This window comes from Mastacembelus armatus, chromosome 22 (assembly GCF_900324485.2).
Source record: "Mastacembelus armatus chromosome 22, fMasArm1.2, whole genome shotgun sequence".
In the NCBI taxonomy this organism is placed as follows: domain Eukaryota; kingdom Metazoa; phylum Chordata; class Actinopteri; order Synbranchiformes; family Mastacembelidae; genus Mastacembelus; species Mastacembelus armatus.
In genome coordinates, this window is record NC_046654.1 from 8,571,394 (window position 1) to 8,597,909 (window position 26,516).

Below are 26,516 nucleotides of genomic sequence, written 5' to 3' on the forward strand. Positions count from 1 at the left end.
GTGTGCATGTGTGTTCAACCAAGCTTAAGTGCTGCTGATGAGGAAAAGCTCCTACCTCAATAAAAACCATAACGATCACATTGGTGATAATAGGATTAATGTGTCCCCACATGCTGTAAACTGATTTCAGTCTCCCTGTCGTGGACGCAGTGTCCCCAAGGGAGCAGCTGTGTAGCACCGCAGCGTCGACCCTGTCGATACCCTCCCCATTTCGGTTATTGATTTCACTGTTATAACACTTTGCCCGTTCAAATCCCTCCCCAGTGTTTATGCAGGCCTCACAAAGCTATGCTAATGTACTGACTGCATTGTCTGATTTGACAGAGGCTGTATTTGTCTGTCTGTTGTAAGTATTGGATCACCACACACCCGCAACCTCAGATTTTATCCAGTAATATCAAGACTCACATATTACCTCATCCTAAGCAGTCAGCAAGTTGACTGTAGGTTATAGTCTTTCCTACTCTGTAATAATCTCTATAATAATCGGCCACAGACCTAAATGCGTATGTGAATGCATGTCATAAGTACAGTTGTATTTACACAATAATGCTTAAGAAAGTCAAATATTCTTCTTGTTCAAAGGTTAACACAGAGCAATCAGTCAAATGTGCACAATCCACCAGACTAAAAGTGACAAGAGCACTTAACATCAGTTTAGGTTTTATTGCATCTTTCTACTGACTTTGTACACAGCTGGGTTTGTCCCTATTATCCATCCATGTATCCATTCTATCTGAACACAGCGAGTACTTAACAACGGGGTTTGCTTTTCCAATAGCTTGTTCCATTTTAGATCCAGTAAGCTACATTAAGCTCAGATGCTAATGAATTTCTTTTAAAGCTTTTATCTTGTGTTGTAAATCTGTCATTTGCAAAAACCAAAGTTGAAAACATGCGGGCTACATTAGCAGGCTTCTCATTTACAGCCAGCTCTGATCATTGCTAAAATAACCAGAGACACCAGGAGTAGATTATATCAGCTGCAGAAAATGAATGTTAATTCCATAAAAACTACACTGCAACCTTCGCCTGTACTCTACCAGAGATTGTTTATGAGTGAAAAGACACATCGCTCTACAAACATGAGAGCGCTCTGTTTTTGTAGTTCAACAGAGTGGTCACAGTCATCAGGTGTTCTACACTATGTTCTCATTTTATGTTGAAATAGCCCAAATCCATTTTTTTCCTCCATCTGATTATTGTATGGAACCAAATCTGTTTTTTTGTTTTCTTATCAGATGTGGGTCACCAGCACGAGTGGTCTTAGATTTGATTCCTATCTGTTCTGACTATGCAGCCGTGGCCTGATTAGACATTGTGTGGCTTTTCTAACATCTCACTCTTCTGCACATGTTGTCATCATTCAGTGTCGCCACTTCCCAAACCATTAAAAAAAAACATGCAGAAGAACAGCAACAGAAGCAGAGAAGAGACAGTGCACTCTAAAAGTGGAATGGAAACATCATCTTATTTTGATTTACTTTGATTTACTTGACAGTTTTCATAGTAATGTTATAGAGGCAAAGGTCTCATGTTTTAAACGTAATACATTTTCATAATGTCATGAGTTATAGCTAGTAGTAGTAGTAACTGCACACAGGCATAAGTGTAATGGAAAGTTGGCTCTGGTTTATGGAAAAATGGGGGATGTGATAAGCAAAAATGGGCTGGACCAGACAGGCATTCAAGTATGAGATGTTTCCTCCAGCTTCAGCTGTTACCTCTAAAATCTGCCTTCCCTGCCCTTCTTTGACCTCATTAGACTAGTTCCAGTTTGGAACTTTAGAGGGGACGGTAATTAAAAAGGATGGTCTACACAGTTAAGAAATGAATTGCTTTAATTATTCGAAAATGATCTATTTTTAGTATAACACTGTCCTGACTCACCCTTAGGCTGCGTGACCTATTTTGTTGGTTTTCACCCAAATCCCATTCAGTCACGAGGGTCTGGATTAGACTGTGCCAAAGCTAGGCACGTGTCACAGAGGAAGCTCCGATATTCACCAAAGGAATAAAAAAAAACACAGAATAACCCTTCTTTACATCCCAATTAGGCTTGGTCAGGCATTTAAATATTGATCCAAAGTGCCAAGTGGTGTAATTCAACATAGAAGTGAACTAGCTTGTGGATTACAGTCATGGATTTTGGTCTCTGAGTGCCAATGTGATTTTAATACTGTACTAGCTTAAATGAGAAACTAGATCCAAATAGAACATTGTGACTCAGTCACTAAATTTAAATCTTTTGGCTCAAATTCAATAGGGCCCCACTGTCAATCCAGAGTCTCTTATTTTGACATTAGAATCGGGATACTTTGTTCTTTATTGTGTGTTTGGTGCATTTTTCAGGCACATGGCCGATAAGAAGTGAACAGACATTTCACTAACAGAGAACAAACAACTGAAAATGGGGGCTTTATTTAACTCCTTAAGCTGACAATGAACAACCAAAACAACAACGGAAATTGGTATCAAGTTGTGTCTTTTCTGGAGCATCACAGTTTGGATACAATTCAGAGAGAATACGTTCAGAATCTAGTATTTGTGAGGATGTATTGGTGAAGCTGAAGCTGGGCTCAGTGCATGTTTGTGTGTCATTGTGTTAACTGTGCTGACATAAACTTAATTCTGTCTTTGCATAAGAAAAACTGTTCAGTCACAGATCAACTTACACCTAATTCTACCACCATTCGCTACCTGACAGAACTCTGAGGTAGAGATACAGTACACACTTGTTAAGTCCTTAGCTTTATCACCCTCTCCCATTTGCCTCCGCAATGCTCTGTCAATCATTGCTGTTTATTGTTCTGCTGTCCGACTTCGCACCAGATCAAACCATTGGCATCGCCCAATAAACCCGTGCCTCAACCTTAAGCCGACTGATCTTTTGTTCAGATGATTGTGTGTCAGGACAACTAGCTGGCTCTGTGCTTGCTGCCTCTGTGCCACTGAATGTGAGTCATGCCTGCGGGCTTGTCCTGTTGCCACCATGATGACAGCCTTTCCATTACCATCAGAAATATAACTGCCTCATTACTCAAGTGGCAATGTGCTGAAGGATGACCCTGCAGCCACCACCAAGCTTTACATCTCTCCACGCAGGATTTTAATTGTGCAGGTTTCCTTTCTGTCTCTTTGTTGGGCTTCTTTATATGTTGTATTTTTCATTCTTTATTATTGTTGTTTCCCCTGTAGGATGCACAGGCTTTGTCACAACAGTCACGAATTGTTGATACTCAGAATACAATTTGCATTTTAGCTAGAACTTTAGCACTTTAGCACCAGCTCATTTGCATGTTCACCTAATTTTTTCGCGCTGTTTCTGTAATGGAAGATGAAAACTGAATGGAGAAATACAACACAAAGGTAAAGATGGCTCCTTTAAAAAAAAAAACGGTGAAAATTTGTAGCAACTGAAGCACAAATTCAAACGTTTTTCCTGATGATGCTACAAGAAAAAATTTCCATTTGCTATTTTCTATTAAGCTTTTACAAAAGAAATTTGCAAGCAAATTGTAGAACCCATTTCCATAAATCACTTGCACTTGGGAACAGAGCAACAACTGTCCAGCTGTCCTGTGACAGTCTCCAACACAGAGAGATTTATAAATACACTATAACATCACAAAGATTCATGAAGGTGATGCTGATTTATAACTTGAAATTTTTCATTATTTGTCCTCCAAATATATCTAGTTTTGTCTTTTTTGCTGTTCCCTAGATACAGTACATGGTACATGAGATAGATCACATTTTCACCCAGCATCTTCAGTTGATGATGTTATCTGCCTTGTTGAGAGTGAAAAACAGGAACATGCTGTTCTCCTCACTCACCTGTTGTTCTACAGCCCTCTCTCCCGGTAAATACAGTAGTAGCAGCCGTTGGATCAAGCTGTGTGTGTGTGTGTGTGTGTGTGTGCGCGCGTGTGTGTGTCCATGTGTTTTAAATTTAGTGCAGTTGAAGCAGTCTGTATGTGCTGACAGTAAAGTGATTGTCTTTCAGTTGTGCGTAGATAATGGTGCTACCTGTCACTTTATTTTACCATGCAGACATGCTCTCTATTCATTTGTATGCACAGTGTGTGTATGTATTTACAGCAATACCAGTTAACTAGTTGTGAAAACACAGTAAAGGATCACATTGCCCACATCCCACACATACTCACTTAAGTCTCACACACACACACACACACACACACACACACACACACAAAGGGAGTGGGTCACCACAGGGAACTATGTGATGACAGATGAGCAGGCCACCTTTTAGCCATGTGTAACTCAATATACCTCCCCTCTTCCTTGTTTCCCCCTCCTCATCCTCTTCTTATTCTCAGGACGTCCGCTCCTAGAGATGCATAAATTAGTGATTAGCACGCTCACTTGTTACACACCCATCGGCTGTGGGTGTATCAGCATCAGTGTTCGGGGTACATGCTATTATGGAACATGATCTTGAAGCTTTCCCACATCTTTGCTTATGCCAAAACATTCATTTAGGCTAAAGGAGTGCCCACTATGTGAGTGTTTGTATGTGTGTGCATATTAAAGACTACCGTATCGGTTAGCAGACATGGAGTTGACATTTGGCTCATGGAAAATTCATGGTTTGAATAAACACTTAAGTGGGCCCTACGTATTGGACAAACAAGCTCTTTGTTGCCATTCTCAAGCTAATTATAATTGAACCCAAATCATATGAAACCATGAATGTTTCTTTTTTTCTTTTCTCAAATGTGTTTAAAAAACACTACTCAGTATTTATATACTAGCAACAAAAATGGCCATATATATTGTAAACTCTGCATTGGGCATTTGGCTCCAACGTCAAAGTTAAAGCCAAACCATTCTAAGAAACACTATAATTAACAGGGTACTGGCTGAATTGTTGCATTCTAATTGCAACCATCCCCAAAATGCATAAAAGGAATCAAGATATTCACGCATTCCTGACTTGAACTCTTTTCATTGCTCCCTAAGAATGGGCCTTGTATGGCGAACCAGAACCCTGACTAAAAATGGTATCATGAAGGTGAAGTCAACTCTGAAGGTTATCCAGCTACCCCGAGGCATTTAGCAAAGGGGGGGGGGGGGTCAGATGAACTTACATGGGGAGAAGAACTAGGAATAAAACAAAAAGGGAAGAAGGGTGGATTATGAGTAAAAGCGGTAATCTGCTTATTTCTAAAATGCAAATTGTTTTGCCACAGTGTACACCACGCTGCAGCATAACTGTGGATCACAGCTTGCTGAATCATTAACAACTCTGCATGTGTCAGACAGGATGATGATGTGATTTCCCTGCACAGATGCAGAGTACATCCTGTATTTTAGAAGATGTTCAGCCTCATACTGGCATTTGTGCTTACAACTTTGATGTCATAAAACAGTAATTAAAATGACACTACTAGTACCTTAATTCATATGTATAAAATATGTTTAGATGGTATTTCCTTAAAAATGGTAATCATCACAGTATGATAACGTGACGTGATGTTTTTACATTTTGTAATTGTGTTTTACATTTTGGGGCTTAATTTACTTTCCAGTCCTGAAGTACCATAGGGTAAGGTAGCATTAAACTATTAGTGGATTAATCAATCAGTTATTGAAATCATTTTCTATGCATCAATACAAAACCCCTGATGGTTCCAGCTTCTCACAGTATTGTTTTCTTTTTTTTCCGTAGTAAACTTAATATCTTCAGGTTTTTGACTTTGTCAGAAGGAACAAGTATTTTTCACTGTTTTCTGAGGTTTTACAAATCAAATAATTAAGCAATTAGAAATGAATTATTAGTTTCACTCCTATAAGCTTTAGTCAAATGTGATATAAAATTAGTACATATAGAAATTAAAACCTGCCCATTTTACAAAATAAGCACACTTATTGGCTGTGATGTGTAGCTTGGAGTTGCATGATGTATTAAATCTTATTAAGCGTTAAAGCTGACAAGTAGAACGAACCACAAACTGTCAAACAAGATGAGATCACTGGTCCAAGTTTAAGGATTCATCCCAAGGACACAGGACTAAGATGACACGCAGCCAAGAACCAAGCACTCATTTGACTGTGCAGGGTTCACAGATACCTGGTGTCTTCCATCACTAAGCTGTCACTGAAGTGCGGCGGCAAATTTCACAGCCGGCATGCAGCCTGTGTACCTTCAGGTAACAGACACTTCTTACCGCTCTGTTGAGAGGTGCTGTGTCAGCTGAACAAGGACGGTGTTATTGGAGTATTTCTGTTGTCTGTCTTCCACTGCCTGTTGCAGAAAAGAACATTTATTATATTAAGGTGTCATATGAAAGCATGATCATTGACTGAAATAATATGGGGTGCTTACCAATTGGTATCAATGACACTAGCTGCGCACACGGCTCTTGAGAATTTGGGCTCATGAATAAATTAAAGGCAATAAGAAAAGGCAACAGTATTATCATATGCTTGACATGCTGTCATGTTGTAACTACACGAGCTTTGATTGCACATTGATAAAAAAGGAATTGTGTAATTATTGCAGGATAAAATGAGTGGAGCAAAAACTAAACAAATGAAATTACAGCACTCTTAGTAAACATTTGCCAAACTTGCAGAAGTCCAAATCAGGCCCAAACATCAGAGGGGCACATTCGGCCCATCTTTTGTCTTGATTCATGGAAGGACTTTTAAACTTACGTTTCCATCTGTGCTAGGAAACGACTAGGAAATAAAGAATGCTGCTACTGATTTCTGGGAAACCAGCTCTCCCGATTGCTTTTTACCTGTTCCTTTTTGCCTCCTACTGAGCTGCTTGATTGAGTTCGCAGCTGAGGAGGCCATTATGACGTCTGTGGAGAGGACAGTGTAAAAAACACATGGGAAATGAGGGAATATATCATATGGGCATAGTTAAAGACAAAGTGTGCTGCTAAGAGAGAAGAGGGGGGTGATAAGAGAGGGGAGAATTACATAAGGATAAAAAACAGGGACAGGAAGAGTGGGAAGAGCGGATTGTGAGACAGTAGGAGAGAAGATTGCAGGAAAATTTACTCATTAACTTAATAGCAAATGAAATGGGTGCAAAACAGTTAGTCACGTCCATTCTGTTCAGAGGTGCCAGTGAATAATTTGAGCTCACCCTGACATGTCTCATATTTTTACCAAAAATATAAGAAGTAATGGAGAGGACATAGCTTGGATTGGTTATTTACACAAAATAACCATATTTTGAAAGGTTTATTTTACAAAATAAAGTATATAAAATAGAACATAACTCTAACAGTATGCAACCACTCCTCTATGTTAGTAGCATTGATATTAGCCGATAAATCAATTAGGTGATTAACAGAAAATTAATCAGCAACATTTTCTTTTTTAATTTTTCTCATATAAAAACACTTAACTTGCAGAACAAGCACAGAAATAATATGAAGTGCAATTTTAATTCTGTTGGTACATTTCTGTGTTTTTATCCTCAGGAGAGATTTGAGGCGTTGTTTAGGATCTATGATGAACATACGACTTTCCAGATGTTCAAAAGCTTCCGAAGAGTGCGGATCAACTTCAGCACCCCAGAGGCCGCTGCCCGCGCTCGAATCGAGCTACATGAATCGGAGTTCAACGGAAAGAAGCTTAAACTCTACTTCGCCCAAGTGAGTATACAGTTTAAAGGGTCTGGGAGAGAGCAAGCAGGAGGCCTGTGACATGAAACCTCTAAGGAAAGAGCACTGCTTATTTACATGTTATGTCACTGTGCATCTACAGTGTCCCCACACACAAATCCACCCACAGAACAGGGACAGAAACTCGGACAAAGGGTGCTGCTCAACTCCGCACGCTCCTTTCACCTTCTTTTTTTTTTGTTGATCCTCTTTTCTTGGAGCCACACCTGACTGCTTCCTTAACCCACCAACTCTCTAATCCCATCAGTCACATGATTGATCACATAAAGTCATACATTTTTGGTTTCTCTACCATCAATCCTGTGTGTCTATATGTTGCTTGCAGAGAAAACAAATGGCAAGAAAAAACAGAAGAAGAAGAACATATTTATTATGCACATTATATGCCATATTCTGTCATATCTACATCGGTAAGACTCATCGTTCTACAGTGCTGCAGTTCATATGCAGAAAAACCACTGAACTGTAGATACTGAGAAATGTCTTAAAACAGCTGCTACATGGAACGGATGGAGTTTTTTTAAACTCAGACTTAAACCCAAGTGTGTTGATATCACTTGGCCTACAAACCATAAAATTCATTCATGATTCAACTTTTAAATGATGCTCGCTTTATCACAAATACATCACTAATCATGACCTCTGCTGTACCTCTCAGTACTTTGATGTAAGAGGATTAAGGATTTTACAGCTCAGACAGATGCCACATGTAGGAATTGTAATTATGGCAATTGGCTGCTATCACTACGCCAAAATCCACTCGTGGGAAGAGACCTGCGTTTTGAGACTAAAAGACAGAAGCTGTGACTGCAATCCTAACATGCTTTTCTTGTTTTTAAGTATCAGGGTTACATATCGAACAATTACCCACGCTCACCTTGGCATAATTTTGTACTATTGCATGCACTTCTAAAAACCCAGGTTGTTGTCAATGTGTACAGGCAGTATTGCAATAAGTTAGGTTGCAGCTATTTCCACTTTATATAGTGTACTGAATCAGTTAAGCATGAGACTGGTGTACAGATTCATTCTTGCGGCATTTGACAACTTCATCCACTTCACTAACATCCCCAATTTAGGGCACTATAGTCCTTATCAACTGTCGTCTCATCTTTTATAGGTCCAGAATGGTGACGAAGACATTGACAAGTCATATCTGGCCCCTCCCCAGCCCGTCAAGCAGTTTCTGATCTCTCCACCTGCCTCACCACCTGTGGGCTGGAGCCAGAGCGAAGACGCTACACCTGTCATTAACTACGACCTGCTGTGTGCAGTAGCCAAGCTAGGACCCGGTTAGTACTACTAACTAGTAAATAAAGCAGTATACTCATGCTTACACACATACACACGGTAAGTACACAGCCATGCACACAAAAGGTACAATACTAGGAAAACAGTAATAATGGAGATATTAAAATGATCTAATTTGATGCAATCATATCTGAACAGTAACCCAGACACAAACAGGAAATCGTTTCAGGCTCCTCAGTGGAGTGTTTTTGAAAAGGTTATGTATCTAGGAAGTAAATAGGACAAAGGAATTGGGTTGGACATCATTGAATCATCACTGCTTTATTCTTGACTCCTGCAGCATTTTCAGTCATGTTTGTGAGACAGCATTTGCTCTACTTTGACTGATGCATTTTCATGTATGAAATTACATCCCATTATGTGACTCTGTAATGCCATTATGAATTAAATGGCATTTAAATGCAATCTCTCTATGTGAAAAGGCTGTCAATATAGAATTTCCTGCTCCGCTGCTATTGTGAATATGGTCTTGGTCAGGCAGCAAAAAAAACTGCTCAAAGCCCGTAACTCAAATCCACACTACTGGCCACCATAAGTCACTGTCAGTGCTTGACTGCAACTTGCTGCAATGTGATATCTCTAAGGAAATACTCAATGCGAGCATTTGTGTGTGTGTGTGTGTGTGTGTGTGTGTGTGTGTGTGTGTGTGTGTGTGTGTGTGTGTGTGTGTGCAAGAAAGGAATAAAACAGTGTGTTAGTTTATTCTAACATAAGATGCAGTCATTAGCATGTTTGGCTAAATGGTTTACCCCCAACAGTAACTAAACGTTACTTAACTTAGTGGCCAAGCAGTGCATCATTAATTAACTATACTGATTTGTGGAGTTACAGATCCAGCCAGAATTACACATGTTAGAGATGCATTTCCCAACCATTACACTGGCTAGTTCTCATTCTAAAAGCTTTTTCTCCCAAATTTAAAATTGAAAACATACAATTGAATAAAAGAAAATAGTTACATTTTTCCTCATTATACACCAGGACTAACTAGCTCTATCCTGCAACAGGAAAACAATTCTGTTTTTTTAATTTTATGTCTTCTACACAGACCATCAGCAAGCTTTAGCCTGACTCTGAGATTACTAAGATTTCATGCTCTAAATCTGCAACAATTATCATTATAAATGGTGTTTTGTAAGGGGGGCAAGTATCCAGGTCCTATGAAAAAGGGTATGGCATATTCTGAAATGAAATGATGGGAGTCTTGAACAAACATTACTCCAGTATGTAGTCATTAAGTGCATATTTAAGAACAAAGCCGCTGATTTAATGATGCCAGTTAGATTGGTTTCACTGCACCATGAATTGATCTTTCGCTGTTTTCATCCTATTACAATTTTAGCAAGTGAATTAAATGTGTTGGTAGCGGAGCTCAGCACAGTTAGATTTGGACGATTTTAAAGTCTTGTTCCCGGGCAGATTTTCTGCTCAGTAATGTCTCCTCTCTCTGTCTGCCTTGTCAACAAGATTTTAGATTGCAGCAACCTTTATAAAATGTCATCCAACACACAGGAAAAGGTGTGCCATGTCCACAGTATCTTTCTATCTTTCTAGTGTTTGTGTATGTGGGCATGCTCGAGCTGATAAAGTGAAAAACATTATTCCTTAGTCTATATTCACTGAACACTAGTGTCTTTTTGTTATCAACAAAAACAGGATTAAACTTTCCACACACACATACAGCCTAGCCCAGAGGACCACTTTTGACACTTTCTGCTGTTACCACAGCAACACGAGGCATCAGGAAATGGCTTTGTTCTTGGCATCTAAAATCAGATTAGCGCAGGGCTGCAGCACAGCACGCTGACTCCCTCTGTCAACTCCCTGCGGTAACAGCAGGACTCTATTCACTGTCCATCTCACTGTTTGGCACCACAGTGAAAAGCTACTAGACCAATTTCCTCCTGTCTGCCAGCTGTCTGATCTCATCTCCATGGCAACTGTGATACAATCTCTCATGTGTATGTTTTCAATCAGAATTCTCTTAGTTTGGCATCTGGACAAATGGTGGGACTATTCCAAGAAAAGTGTTTTGCTTCCTTTTAGATCCATGTCCCTCCATGTCCTGTACTGAACCATTCTTGAACAGAGAGGAAAAAATATATTTCATTATTTACAAGTAAAATCCTACATCTTACATTTTTATCTAATTTAGAGTAAGTAACTGACAATACTGAAAGTAGTATTAGAAAAATATTATGATGCACACATTATGGAGCATCTTATCTGGCTGTATTGAGGGAATGTTAGTATTGATACCTTGAATTTAAATATTGTAGCTTCATGTACTGAGCATTATTTTATAAGATGATCAAAGGTTGTAAAGCTTTAATCTGCAAAGTAACCATTCAAACAATATGAACAATACCTTTCATCTTTGAATGTACTTGAATTATGCATCTAGTAAATGGTTCATGTCACATACAGCAGGCATATTTAATGAAATCTCCTGCTTTCCCCGTCATCCTTCCAGGTGAAAAGTATGAACTCCACGCAGGGACAGAGTCCACCCCCAGCGTGGTCGTCCACGTGTGTGAGAGTGAGACAGAGGAGGACGAGGCAGTGCGGCCAAAGCAGCAAATCGTCCAGACCAGACGTCCTGACGGACCCCCCAAAGTCTTCAACTAGAGAGGCTTCCTCCCCCGACACCGGCGCGGCCCCCGACCGCCCCTTAAACCCGTAACAAACCTGCCCTCTCTCTCTCGTCTCTGCACTCACAGAGAGCGTTGATGCCCCTCATTTCAGTTCAACTACAAGCAAAAACAAACCAACAAACATTGCTCAAAGACGGTGTTTGTGGGGAGCGTGGCTATGGAATGAGGCGGCTGGAAGGGGATGGATGAGAATCACACATACACTCATCACATTCTGCGGACAGCGTGGGGAGCGGCAGGCATGCTTGCCTCCACCCCAGAAACCCCCCATATTTTCAGCAGGAGGGGTCAAAAAACCTGTCCCAATGCAGGCACCTGTCACTAGTCACACACACCCAGCTCTCATTGCTAGTCCTGCCCTGTAGCTTGATAGTTAGTCAGCTAGTTTAACCGTACCTCTCCCTTTGTCTTAGTCATGTGTATAGTAACCTTTCGTTGAGGACATGCAACACCTCTAAATAGACGGTTTTTTTTCTTCTTCTTTTTTAAAATAAATTGTTTTAAGAATATACATATATATATATATATATATATATATGTGTTTTTTTCTTCTTTTAATCCATTTTCATATCTGCTTGCATCAAGATCGAGTGTGTGATGTTCCCGTTCTTGTCTGCATGTATATACTGTATTACAAAAAATACGTACAGAAACGCAAGTACTAGCTAAATATATCAATAAAAAGGAATCTATTTAACATCACACACAGCACGAAGCGCCGTATGTGTCTAACAAACTTGTGGTGATTGTTTGACTTTTCTTTCGCTCGTTTTCGTTTTCGCTTTCTGTCTTTTTTTTTTTATTATTTGGAGAGGTGTTGTTTTTTGCTAAACTACTAGATGTGTATTCTTACTGTGTATTTGATACCCCAATACTTTTTGCATGCATAGTTACTTCTGTAGATGGGGAGCTGAGGTGTTTTTCTATTATTGTTGTGATGACAGGGAAATGGTGTGATGGTTTTGACGCAAGTGTGTATCCCCACGCAGTTTAAAGTGATGTCTTGGGGACAAAATAAGCTGAATGGGTTTTTTTTTGTAAGTGTGACAGTTAAGTCTTCAACGTGATGGCAAATTTGCATTTGTCGCTTTTGTTGGAATTTGATGGATCAGAGACAGTTCATCCCCCTCATTTTCTTCATGGGGTTTGGGATGTTGTTGTTTTGTTTTGTTTTTTCTGATTGTGTTTGTTGTAATTCAACATCTTTAATGTCTTGGTTACATTGTTTGATCAAACCCACTTTCTATGTGTCAGGTTTTCTTTTGAAACCTACGACTGCTCGTTTCGCACGGAGTGTCTCTTGATGTCTCGAAGCAATTGCAGAGCTCTCGACAGTCTCCTGCTGTGCACCAGACTACGGCGATGCTTCTTGCTGTAAATAGCTAAGTAGTAGATTTGTGGAAATAGTCGTTTTAGATTTTCTAGTTTACCTGTAAGCATTTTGCTGAGAAAAGGGAAAATTAGGAGCCTCACGATATATCAACCAAAGCATCTACTCACCTCAAAAGGATTTTTTTCTTATGCCAATACATCGATGTGTATTAAAATAAACAGAAAGAAATCACATTTCCAATAGAACTACAGTTCTTTTTATTGATTTTCATTAGATTTTTCATTTCATTTTAACATACTTACTTGCAGTATATTCTGTAGTAGGAATCAGAAAAATATCCACTTATCCACTATCCATTTGACCAAATATTTCCTTAAAAAAACATTTTTAGGCAACAGCACTACGTCTAAAATGTACTTCTCATTAGGCAGCATGACTTTTTGCTGTTTAACAATATTAGAGGAAAAGATGAGTTTGCCTGCATGTGAAAACTTTTTCAATGTTTTGTTTTTATTGACATAAAATGGGCTTTCACGAGACACGGTGTATTTTCTCGCACATTGTATTTCTTCTCTGTGTTGTTTTTATTTCAAGCTGAACACCTGGTTAGCCTTTTCACCAGCATATTGCAGAGAGTGAAACACTCCACTTCCTTTTTTGCTAGTGTGAACCTTGGACAATTGCACGTCTCTTGGATCTATAGGACTGTACTACAAAAGATGTACTAAAAAAAGATGCAGACATGCAGTATACAGTTATTGGCTTAAAATGAGGCACGATGACAAAACCAGTGAACAGAACAAAATCAATGTCTTTGTTTCGTTTGTTCACCAGAAACATTCATCTTTTCTGAGAAAGTGAAAAAGTACTTTGAAACGCACCATGTTGGCAGTGTGCAGTTTTATTGGCACGACAGTAAAGCTGTCACAGTTATCTAAACAGACAACAGATTGGTGAAACTACTGAGGTGGATTAGAATAAAGAGGAAGCAGCGGAGCAGGAGCAACTACACTTGTGAAGGTGTGTTGTTTTTTTACTCTCTCTGGTCGTGGTGTTTTCAAATTGGGTGCATTTGGTCACTGTTGGAGTGAAAATGTATATTTATGTACATATGCAGAGTTTTTTTTTGTTTGTTTGTTTGTTTGTTTGTTTGGGTTTTTGTTTTTGTTTTTTGCTGAGGCCAGTCCCAGTGTGTGGTTTGTTATGGCTTCTCTTGGCAATGTTGTAATAAAAAAAAAACCTTACAAACATGTGTAACAATAAGTCCTGAAGATGCTCGATCAAAACCAAGTGTCACTGTGTTGTGTTCAACATGGACTCTTTGAATGTTTCTTTTATTTCTGGGGAACCTCTACTAAAAAGGTCGATAATACTGTTTGTCACTGTTGTACTGTTTCTGTTGAAATCTGAATATTGTGTCTTGTACTGTAGGAATCCAGAAAACAAAGTAGCAAAACAAGCAATAATTTACAGTTCTATACAGGTATGTGTATTTTCATGTTCTATACTTATTTCTCAGAGATGGCCTCTGTCTCTTACAGTATCCGCTTCTATTTGTGTAGTATAATAGTCCTTTGTTTCACATAGAGAAATACATAAAGACTTATTCTTAAAAGCCATGCTTAGTGTTGTTTATTTTAGAAGTTTCTTTACTTTAGCGGCTACACTTCAGAAGCTATCGCAGGAACAGGAACAGTATTTCAAATTAAATTTCCAATGTAGGCTCTAAATGTAGTATTTCCTAGATTTATTACATGTTATTGTAAGATTTGACCTATATTTAACTGAACTTAGCTCACTTAGCACTAGCACTAGCACTCAGTTTGTGCCTTTCAGATATTATCAATATATTCAAGTCAGAGAGCAAAAGATCACTTATTCTGAAAGATAAATCGAAAATTGTTTTATTTAAAAGGCAGTTTCCAGTCCCATTTCCTTCACCTGGATCGTAATACATGCTTTATAAATAAAAAAATAACTTCTTTAGTAAATCAGTACATGTTTCACATTCCAATTCCATTCCAACTGTCTTTGCTTGATTTCTACCACATGAACCAACATTTAAAAGTTTGATTATTAGGGCATGAGCTAGTACATTCATGCTATTTTTTACAATTTTATATTCAAACAATACAAAGCTTACACATCTAGTATTTCTTGTCTTTGATTTCCCATTGGAGTAGTAGAGAGAAGCATTGCTGCAGTGGTATTGTCACTTGCACTTTGCACACATTTAACTAACAACAGTCAATATTCTGATCAGAGCCTTGTTTTAAGAGTAAAGACAATGACAACATCCTCATAAATCTTTTGCTGAGCAACAATGGGCATGAAAGGTGAGTTATATGCCTGGCAACACAGATAAGACCTGCAGCTGAGCTACCTATTTAATTTTACATCTGCAGTTTCCTTGTGCCAATCATGAAGATGGTGATTGCTTTCATATCCATTAACAATGGCTTTTACTCATCTATTTCCTTCTAACTGCATTTCATTAGTGTGCGAGGAAGAAAAAAATCAAAGCCAAAACAGACAAGCTGCCATCACTGATTTCACAAAAAGAAATCTTGCCAGCGCAGCTTTAATTATATGAACACTTTAAGCAAAAACATCTGAATCACTTGTCTTAGTTATCCAAAACTACACATTAAAAGCAGATACGTCTCCAAGGTCATAGAGTTTACCTGTGTAACCTGCAGGCATACTTTAGGATCTATATGGGTAAAAACAATGAACCGCAGTCAGTATTTTACAGGTAGAGAGCATGACGGCTGTGGAACGAGCCACACTCTGCACCTTGTGTCTTCGCCAGCACACAAAAGCCTTCTATTTTAATGGGGCTGGTGAATTCCTTCTCACAATGACCCTTGCTGTTGAACATCAGTGTACGTGCACTCGAGTGTCAATGGGGCCAGTACCTCCACATTCCTTTAGAAGTACTCTGTAGAATTACACCAAGATGGAGAAAAGTTAAACGATGGATTAGTCATGAGCAAAACAAGAATCTCTACAGTTAGTTTTTCATTCAGATTTTGAAAAGCTAAACAGATTAAACAATTAGATAAAATTCAGATGTCAATCGTTCCCATAAAGTGAAAGACAACAAAACTTTGGAAATAAGACAAATTAGAATTGATGACATGCTTGGAAATCTAAGCAGTTCATTTTAAGTATAAATAAAGGTGAACTGCAGTAGAATGAGACCATGTCAGCACACAGTTGTAGTGGACTGAAACCAACACCATGCTGAGATTCCCTGATTAAAGGTGCATTCTTCTCTATGAAATTTAACCTCCAGCTTTTAGATTTCTGTAATGGTCTTCCACTAGAGCTGAACACAGGGACATTGGAAAACCACTACTGTGCACATACAACCTGTAAATTCCTCTTTCATAGTGTGAAGGAGAACAATGTATGTCTGCCTCAGAGAGGTACAGTTACACTTTCTCACAAAAACACAACATAGTTGTGGACACTATCTTGCCCCTGGAGGTAACATGATGCTCGAGCCTGACAAGTTGTTGGCAGAGTTTGGGGAAATATTATCAGAGCAGATGTGTTACAAGAACTTATGTACTAGACAAAAAATGGGGCACATAGTGGGACAATTGGGAAGATGAGTGAATTACTAAAAACTTTCACACAAATGTTGCCAAGTGTTGAATGGAGCTCGCCGTTTTATAATAGAAGAAAAGAAAGGTTGTTAAACATATGCTATCTTTCTACAAACACTCCCAGTAGCCTTTGAACAAGGTTTGTAATTCACATAGTTAATTTGTAACTACATGCATATAAATGAGAGATGAATGGATTTTTGATAACATTGAAACTGCATTCTTTGTCCTCACCCTCACACAAAACATGCAAAGATGTAGTTCCTAGTCATTTTTAAATGCAATGTAATGTTGATAATTTATTCAAAATTGTAATCACATGTACATACAGCTAAAAGTATATACCATGGGTTTGAATAAATTACAGGTTATTTTGTTATTTTCATCTTCTTTGACAAAACACACCCTTTGCACATCATTTGAGATATCCTGTGACTTGCAAACAGGCTGATTTTGAGAAACAGTAATCATGGTCAGAGCTGAACAGAGAAGGCAACTCTAGAGAGGATCCTCTTTTTTTTTTTTATATATCACTGGTCGAGGCACGCCTCAGCGCCAGGTGGAAGAACCTGAAAAACCAGCTGCCTGAGATTATTACTCTCAGTGAGGAGCAGTGACTGAGCAAATGTGGAGCCTCCTCCTCTTCACATAAACACTGTGATTCCCACAGAAACCGAACACACACTGGCATCTCTGATTGTTCTTGTTTTTTTAAACTCTTTTTTCCTATCTTTTTGTTTGTTTTCACCTGGGACTACCACTTTTGGAATAGCTCATACAATATTACTCATATCTTCTTCCATAGATCAGCTGTGACTGTTGCCCCTCCATCAGTGGACTATGCCCCCTTCAGTCAGCTGAGGGAGGGGGCTCTGTACTGCTCAGGCTCCCATCTGGAGAAGGCTGGGGCTAAAATCAAAGCGGAGACGGTTAGGTAAGTCCCAAAACTAAGCATTGCTTTTAACTCTTTTTGTTGGTGGATTTTTTTTTTTGTTCCATCTAAACTTGGTCTCTTGGGGCAGAAAGTAATTTTTCAGAGGCTTGTTTGTGTCAGTCTTTTCTGTATGTGTGCATGTGAGAGTGAGGGTTTTCCCAGACAACATGGCGAGGCAGCAGGTGAATCTCAGGTGAACGCAATCCAGAGTGCTCTCAAATCTAGAAATCTGCTGCTACTGTTTATCCAGTGTTCCAACACAAATTTGCGTCTTGTTATTTCCTTAAAGCCTTCTTGTCATGCCAGTTTTACTCAGAGTGCATTGTGCCATCCCTGAGTTAGGAAGATTTCTATCATCATTAGCGTGTGCAGCTCTTGTTGACAGGTGAGAGAGAAGCTCCACTTATCATCTGTTACTATGTCCCAGGTAAATAAAACTGTTGTATGCATAGTAGAGCTGTGCTGATTCAGACTTTAACAGTCTTATTTTGCATATAACATAATGATGATGGCGTATCTACTCGCTTTGGAATGTACCTTCATGTGGGTTTTTATTAAACAATAATTTGCGGTTTGTTTAAGCAGGGGAGTTGTCTGTGCTCTAATAATAGAAAGGTTACTGGTTCCTCTAGTGTGTTTTACTTCCCTTAACTCATTAAATCAGAATATATTCATTCATGTACAGGTAAATAACCATGTTTGTACATATGCTGCGACTACAGTGTAGACAACTTTAAAATGTCAGCGGTTTTTGCAGTATTTTGGATAACATTTTATTGTATTGCCCTCAGTGTTTTTCTGCAGAGAGGTTAAAAGAGGTTAAAAGACAAAAAGGTTCATGTGAAAAGGGCATTAAAACACTGGGTGTTTCTAATGATGATATTATTCCCTTTAAAAGTTATTAAGCGCAGACTGTACAGCTGCATTTATAATGAGGCTGCACCTGGGTCAGTATTATTCTAGCTAATGGAAAACCAGAATATCCTGATGGGATCATCAAAATTTCATCCCAGGCAATTTGGGCAGGTTTTTCTTATGGTACTACATTAAAGGAGATTAAGATTTCATCAATAAATAAAGATTCAAGTAGCCTACAAACTTACTTCCTTGTTTTTTAGTAAACTCATACCTGTCATGATTTGTCATTGTTCACATTCCTACTGAAAGTAGCTGTCATATTCCAGTTTTAAGGCTTTTAAAGAGGTAAACAAAGCACCTGAACACTCAACACTGTTATGATTTCTGTTTGTCAGTGTAACTTCTAATCCATACCTTACTTTTTCCAGTGAAATCATTGTGAAGCAAAACTGATCACTATTTCCATGTCGGAATGGTCTCATACGGTGCTTTTCTACACTCAAGTATGCTCAAAGTGCTTTGATTTCCCATTTACTCGTTCATGCGCGCAATCACACCCACACACAGACGATAAGCTGATTTAACTGTAAGTGAACACCTTCCTTTTTAATCTTTGGTGTCAGAACAGACACTGACACTGTTTCTTTCAATCTTAGCCAATTTAGACAATGAATGGATCAATCCACGCCTTTTTAAAGAGCATTGACAAGAATAATAGTCATCACACCAGTTTTACTTCACTTTTAGTTTCTAATGTTGTTTATAACCACAAAAGAAATACTCTGTAAGCTAAGAATCTTTTAATTTTCCGATGTTGCTCTATCATTTCTGTCAATCACAGGCCACTCTTTGCTGTCACTGCTGTTGCAGATCTCTTGGTGACTCACTGAGATTGATAAATGTTATAGTCAAACCCCTCTTTAGTGCGACATGTTGAAAGCAAAAGGTAAATTTACATCTGACGTGATACAGATGACCTCTCTGCAGTGACTTCCCACGCGTGTCTTATTTTCCACAGAAAAATGAAATAACATGCTTCAAATTGACTGCTCACACACAGACTCCTACCATCATTTGATGAAGGTCATATTTTAGATGTGTTTGTGAATGTGTGTGCTGGAGGTTGTGTTAGATCTAATATGTGGGTGAATGTCAGAAGGGAAAAAGTCAAGTCATTCAACAGTTCTGTCTGTTTGGTTCCTCGTATAAAAAGAGGAAACTAAGTTGTTCCTGTTCTGTGTTGATTGACCCCTGTCTGAACAGACCAATAAATGATTTGTTTACTGAGGGTGGAGGAAAGGATATTGAATCTGCAGTGTAATTGAATGGCTGCAATTTGTAGAACAACAAACTGTGATTAAACTGAAATGAGAGAAAAGTTACTGACGTCAGAGCAAAATGATCTTATTTGTTTTAGTTATAGACACTTTTGCCTCCAAAATGTATGTATAAATTGTAAATTTACTTTTACTGGCACTCACATCTGACAGATTTACCCTCTGTTATTGTGTCAGTTAAGGGTGTATGTTCATATGTTTATGGGATTTCCAATAGTGTCCTGCATGTACCACAGCTCATGTGATTCTATGGTCTGTGATTAAAGGAATAGTTTTACAGTAGCTGTTTAGCTTAGCTGAAAATAATGTCCTGAAACAGCCCGACTGGTTCTGTCCAAAGTGAACAAAACACATGCCCACCTCTTCTCACCTAAAGTCTAGCAGAGTGCACCAGAAACATTTTGTGTGTAAAAATAATCTAACCCAACTATGTGAGACGATTCCTTTAAAAAGAACATCATTCAAACGTGTCTTAATTAGTTTATGTTCATGAGTAAGACTTTTGTCAGTGTGTGGCATGTACAATTTGGGTTGTGCCAAGCCCAAGTTGGAATTCTGGAAATCCTGTTGAAGTCATGAAGTCAAGAACTGGTTGCAGGATGGTGAGCTGCACAGGGGATAGTTACATGTCAGTTACATGTCAGAGTAAGAGGTGTGTTAACTTTGGGTGTTTCTGGTCTTAAATGACTTTCTAACACCAAAACCTGCACCTGCAATAACCAATGTTTTACCCACTTCTGCTGACACACCTTGTTCTTTGGGAGACAACACACCCACTGACTGCTGATGACTACTCATAGATACATCTCAGTACATACCATTATGACACTGGTGATTTTCTAACAAGTATGGCTTAGTCATGGAATTAGTCAGATGTTTAGTTCAACATTAGTTCTTAATTATAATAAATGTCTATATGGAAAATTATAATGAATCAATGAACAAATGAAAATGAATAACCTAGTTTTTCTAAAACGAGTTCAGACTGTGAGAACAGAACACCCTTGTAGGACAATAGATGCTGTCTGCCTTCAGCTTACACCAGTCATGGCCTAACTCCTCTTGGCTGGAGCCAATACCAGCTGACATTGAGTGAGAGACGGAGTACAGCCTGGATAGACCACCAGTCTATCACAGTGCTGACACATAGAGACAGACAAGCACTCACATTCATACCTATGGGAAATTTACAGTCTGATGAAAACCTGCTTGAACCAATTGTTTTTCTGTACAATGCAAAGTGCCATCAGCTTGAAACCTGCTGACTCATCCAGCTGACGTTTTAACGTGTTTTTGCTTTTCCTTTGTTTTTTTGTTTTTCCCAGCACCCACCAATGTCTTTGTGTTAACATTATGTTTAAATGCTGCGATTAGCCTGTTATTTATATCTTCATAATGGTCGTATTGTAACTGGCTGTGACTACATGTTGAGATAAAAAAAAAAGGCTGATAACTATATTGCAAATTGTGGCACAAATAAATAGACATCTCTTAATGGTCATAGCCAACTGCCCATAACCTTTAAGGCAAACTTGTGGTTTTAGGTATTTGGCTATATAAATAAATTTGATACCAGTAGTATACTATACTGTATTCTCCACCATGTCACCAAAGCAATGGTGTTACCAACCTTAAACAGCATAAGATCAGTTTATTTATCAAAAGCTGTCACCTCTGCAAACAGAAAATATGATATATGCCATTACTAATCTCAGCTTAATTGTGTGTCAACACTGAGAGAGCTAGTTGTGTAATATTTGCTGATGAACAGGAAGCTGGATGGAAAAGACGTGCAACACATGAAGCTTCGAGCTGTTGTTAGCCTGTAATTAAGATTCTGATTTGTTTTTTCAATGTAATACAAATGTCAAGTCTGATTTTGAGGAATGTATTATAGAAAATACAATGCTGTGCTCTCAGGATATACACAGCTTGTGTGCTCCATTGATGGCTAAAGCTATGTACACATGCCAGTGTATTTGTCCATATATGACATGCTGAGTCTCAGTATTCAGATATTATTCAGAAAGTAGTCTAAATGTAGAGTAACATCTGCCTACCTGTAAGGCTTACAAAGTCTAATGTTATATCATTGGTTTAATCATAAAGAAAACCCATTGTGTACCATTGGCCAGAGCCAGACTAGCTTTTTCCTCCTCATGTTTCCAGTCTTCATGCTACCTAACCTAAACAACATAGATGTGATATTGTCTCAATCCTCTCACTGAAATGGCAAAAAATAATCAGACCACTGTAAGTTTGTTTGTAATGTAAGTTATATACAGATGGCATTTACGGGTGTGTGTGTGTGTGTGTGTGTGTATGTGTATAAACCTTGCACATGCTGTTCAAACCAATTGCCCACTGGGGATTAATAAAGTTGTCTGAGGTCGAAGAGAAAAAGAAAGTGGGTCAGTGTATCTTTACAAGTCAGGTGTTCCTCCCAGCTGTTCATTTAGTGTAAGAGGCTCTTTGTAACAGCACCTCCTACATACCTACATACATATATGCATGTGGTTTCTTACAAACCTTTGTTAGTGGTTTTGAAAGTGGCAGCAGTCATTAGGTGGTTAATAAAGTTGATAATGTTAAGCATTATATCACAGGCTGTGATGCTATGGTACTGAAGGTTTTGTGTGCTTTGTTGTGAATTTGAATATAATCAATAGAGCAGTCAATCAAACTTGGAGAAAAAAGGGAGCGAGGTTGTGTGTGTACGTGTGGGGCTCTCTTCCGTGTCCATGGATTTTCTGCTTTTTATAGCTGATGCAAATTTTGTTCGCTTGAAGTACCTGCTCTGGTTGTGTTGGTCTGCTTTAATCCCAGCAGGTAGGTCTGTCTGATAAATGTCTTAATAGTTACAGTGTTTTTTAATGCATTTCCGTGATGCATTTCCTATAATTACAAAAAGTTTGAAAATGAGACATTGACAGCAATTGTAAATAATAAGTTTACACAATGGGTCACTTTGGGATTTTTGTTCACTGAAGCTGTTAAATGAGCAATCAAAGAGAATAGGCACAAAGAGATAAGCGGCTGCATGTTTCAGAAGTCAATATGATTTATAAAACTCCCACAAAGAGATCAAGAAAGCTGTGTTCCTGTGTATTCTAGAGTGACAAACTGTCAATAGAAAGGGCATCATGACAACAGAACGTGAAGCCTTTCTAATTAAAAACCACGTCTGTCATGCTTAAAGGATTCATTATCCTCATTATCTAATCGTTCTGTGTGGTACTACATTAAAAGAAGATGAGGAACTCCCACAATGACGCACATTCGAGCGCAGCAGGAGTGGAAACTGAAAAAGCGGTGACATTTCCAAAAAGAAAAAAACCTACATGTAAATTGAATGCATTGTTTCAGCTGGAACTTTAAAAATAAAAGTTACTGCAAATGTAATTAACTTATCTGATATACAATGATGCAATATTCATAAGAAATGAGGACAGTCTTGACTTACAGCTGTGTACAAACTGTTTCCTAAACAGCATCAGGGATCCCCCAGAGTCACAGAGGTTCTCCGCATGACTCAGAACCGTTGCGGCACAGTAGATTAGATGTGGCTCAAGATTACAACATGTGTGAAAGGTCATTGTTCATGATTAATGAGTGTGAGTCATGATCAAGAATACAATGCTGAATAATAATCTATTATAAAATATTGGAATAATTAATGTGTTTTTAGGGGCCGTGCCCCTTTATTCACCTGCAGTGTCCTTGTTACAAGACTACGCAACATCCCATTAAAAGTCCAAAAGCAACAATGATTTGGTCTATTTATCATAACTTTACAACTTCTCCTTTCCAACTTCTGTGGCACTCAGAGGAAGCTTCTCCCTCTGAAGATGTAAAACTTTGGAAACCAATCACACTTTCATAGTTTTCCTTTTATGACAAGGAAATATCTGTTTTCAGAAAGTTAGTTGGGAAGGGTAGGTGGATTTTGTTACGACTGGTAGGTATTTACTCCATTTCCATTGTTAGTGTCAAGTTACATTAAGAGCTGGCTCTAGCTTCATATGGTATGACCTTCTCATTTATCTCTCAATAAGTAATTGAGCAAAATGTTGACTTTTGCTTTCTTTGTCTCTATACAATGTGCACAGGAGGAAGGGAATATATGCAATTGAGTCACGTTGAATACCCCCACACTACAACTGTACCACCACAGAGCAGTGCAGTAATGTACTTTAACTACAGTTTCCATAACTGCTCTGATTGTATCAGTCTGTCTGCTGATATACATCTAAAATCACAAATGACATGAGAAAGCTTTAAGTGTGTACAGTACGAACCTGCTGTGTTAGCTTAAAACCAGTGCATATCGATTAGTGACACTGATTAGTACTTCATCCATGCTGTTCTGGTGAAAATCCTCACTTCTGTGGTTTCTGTAAAACATTCATTCTGTGGTGCCACTCACTTCTTATGCCAGCTACTTACTGTTCATAAAGTCTGTTTGGCAAACATTGTAATCTTGAGGTCTCATATTTTCATAGTTTTTTTCTTATTCTGTTTTTGTCTCGTTGCTTGAACCTGTGTTATGACAGTGGAGAAAACTTATTTCATTGTAAAATATTATCCTTACATAAATGTAGTCCTTATTATGTTGCTTTCACAGACTTCTGTATTTAGTGGTTTCTTTTTTGTCTTTGCAGGTTATTGCTGAAGATGCAATCTTCAACTGTCTCAACTGTGACCACCACAGTAACTTCCAACTCAACCAAGTCCAAAGAACAAATTCTCATTCAGAGTAAGACTTATCTCATGTGTGCTTGTGAGCACTGGTCCATATGTTTGTGTTTTATTCTCCTTCTTTTCTTCTTAAGTTGCATGTCTATGAAACGTACCCTTATAAATAAGTTGTTTTCTGTGGACACCATCAGTTCATAACAGTGACCCTGACTCAAACATTTTTAGTGTTAAGTCAAGTCTTAAAATAGTAACCTGTCGTGCAGTGTAATTTAAATGGTTTGTATAGGAGTGGCACCCATGCATTTAAAAGAAAATATTTGCCACCCTCTGGTTGCCTGTTTCGTGATGGCGTTGCTAAGCTACTACACAGGACTTTCGGAGGACTCTGAGAAAAACGTTGCATCATGAGGGAATGTGTAAAATATAAATTGCAAAAAGCCTTTGAAGATACTAATCACTCATTCCCTCTTTCTGTGTGTCTCAGGTTCTGGGGCTATGATTGCTGTCATCGTCATAGGTATCATCATTATTCTTGCCATTGTACTGCTGATCCTGAAGACATACAACAGGTAAGACCACATTCTTGTTAGTTAGGACAATAACTCCATACTGATGGTCACAAGCCATAATACAGTCAGGCTATTTTTATCTACATTAATACAAAAAGACACCTGCTGCTTGTTTATCTGGCATCCTTAGTGAAATTTTACAGAATAATAAACACAATCATTTATATCATCATATTTCATACTAAAACTATGACAGTGATTCCAGTTTTTTTTCTTTTTGGCTTGTGATGTGATTTCTACCCACAACCCCTTGCATAGGTTGTATTGGAGACTTACAGCCTAACAGAGTAGTTTAAGTAATTATTTCACTTATTGATCATTGGTTATTGACCTACTGGCAAAAAGCTGGAAGGGGAGAGAAACAATTTCTAAACATGACGTACCAATTGGCAAAACCATGTCCTATGGTGTGTGAATGATGTAAAATTTTGTTATTTAATATTACGGTGTCATTGCTGCCAGGCGGACACATGCATCCAGAGTCCTGGGAGCCAGCCAAGGCTCCAAACCTCGTCCAAAGATGTCACAATCTACAGTTCAGAGCAGCATTCCGCTGAGCACAATAGGAGCCACCTCTGTGTCTGAAAGCATCACTAATTCAAACCCAGCCTCAGAGAACGGCTTCCAGCTGCCCAGAACGGAGTTTAACAGCACGGAGGCAAACCACATAGAGCAGTCCGGCACCAGTGAATCGACTGTGGCCACTATACATAACACTTCTTCATTAGGAAACACATAACACCAAGACTGTGGTTTAGTCTCACAACAGGGATTGACTGATGTGTTGTCTTTATCCGTGACCACGTACTGTGTGCTGACTGAATTCTGTGGAAAGTCGATCCGTGACGTCAGTGTTGTCACTGTCAATCTCCACCAACTGAGCCACTGCTGGTAACTATCCATTCATGTAAAATACATTATGAACAAAATGGTACTAGAAACAGAGACAGAAACAGGTTTGCATGAAGGATGTTGCATGATGGAAAATTGAAACTTTGTTGTGGAAGAACTGCTCTTTGGCCACAGTCAGTGTTCAGAGTACAGATGCCATAAGTTTCTTATTGTTTGTTCTTTTAATATTCGATCACTGCTAACACAATGAAAGCAAATGTGTAGTGAAGACTGGAAAGGCTTGCACATTTCTGTATTAAAAGGAACCAGGTTCATGAGTAAATCTAGATTTATTAAAAACATTAAAAAAAAGTCAAAGTCAGTATGATGGTAGCTAAATCAGTATAATTGAGGAAAATGTTTTTTCAAATGTATTTTGACCAATTATACTTTGCTTACAAAGCTCAGTTTACTTTGCATCATACTCCCTTTGTCTTTTTTTCCATAGATTCTCTTAGTTTTTGTTTAAGAAATTTGTAAAATGTCAGTGTGTTAATTTTTTTTTAACATGTAGATATTTTGTGAAACATCTGAATGTCAGTGAAACACGCTGATGAAAGCCCTTTAATGCAAGAGGATTTTGCACTTTATTTCTTTTTCTCTGTGTTTTTGTGTTTATCTGTGGTTCTTTATGAAATGAAACAAGATGA

At 38.5% G+C, this 26,516-nt stretch overlaps 2 protein-coding genes across 3 annotated transcripts in view; both read left to right on the forward strand.

Annotated features, from left to right (window-relative positions):
• Positions 1-12,203, forward strand: part of rcan3 (regulator of calcineurin 3) — a 30,335-nt gene extending 18,132 nt beyond the window's left edge. For both annotated transcript variants that reach the window (XM_026304766.1, XM_026304776.2), the window contains exons 2-4: positions 7,464-7,637; positions 8,788-8,959; positions 11,452-12,203. In XM_026304766.1, coding sequence (XP_026160551.1) covers positions 7,464-7,637; positions 8,788-8,959; positions 11,452-11,606 — 501 coding nt within the window. In that variant the 3' untranslated portion in view covers positions 11,607-12,203. The remainder of the gene's footprint in view (positions 1-7,463; positions 7,638-8,787; positions 8,960-11,451) is intronic.
• Positions 12,204-17,259: 5,056 nt separating this feature from the next.
• ncmap (non-compact myelin associated protein) lies at positions 17,260-26,183 on the forward strand. The gene is made up of 4 exons (XM_026310247.1): positions 17,260-17,513; positions 24,370-24,464; positions 24,891-24,975; positions 25,438-26,183. Exons 2-4 carry the CDS (start codon positions 24,383-24,385, stop codon positions 25,712-25,714), a joined length of 444 nt encoding a protein of 147 aa, XP_026166032.1. The 5' UTR covers positions 17,260-17,513; positions 24,370-24,382; the 3' UTR covers positions 25,715-26,183.
• Positions 26,184-26,516: the final 333 nt, after the last annotated feature.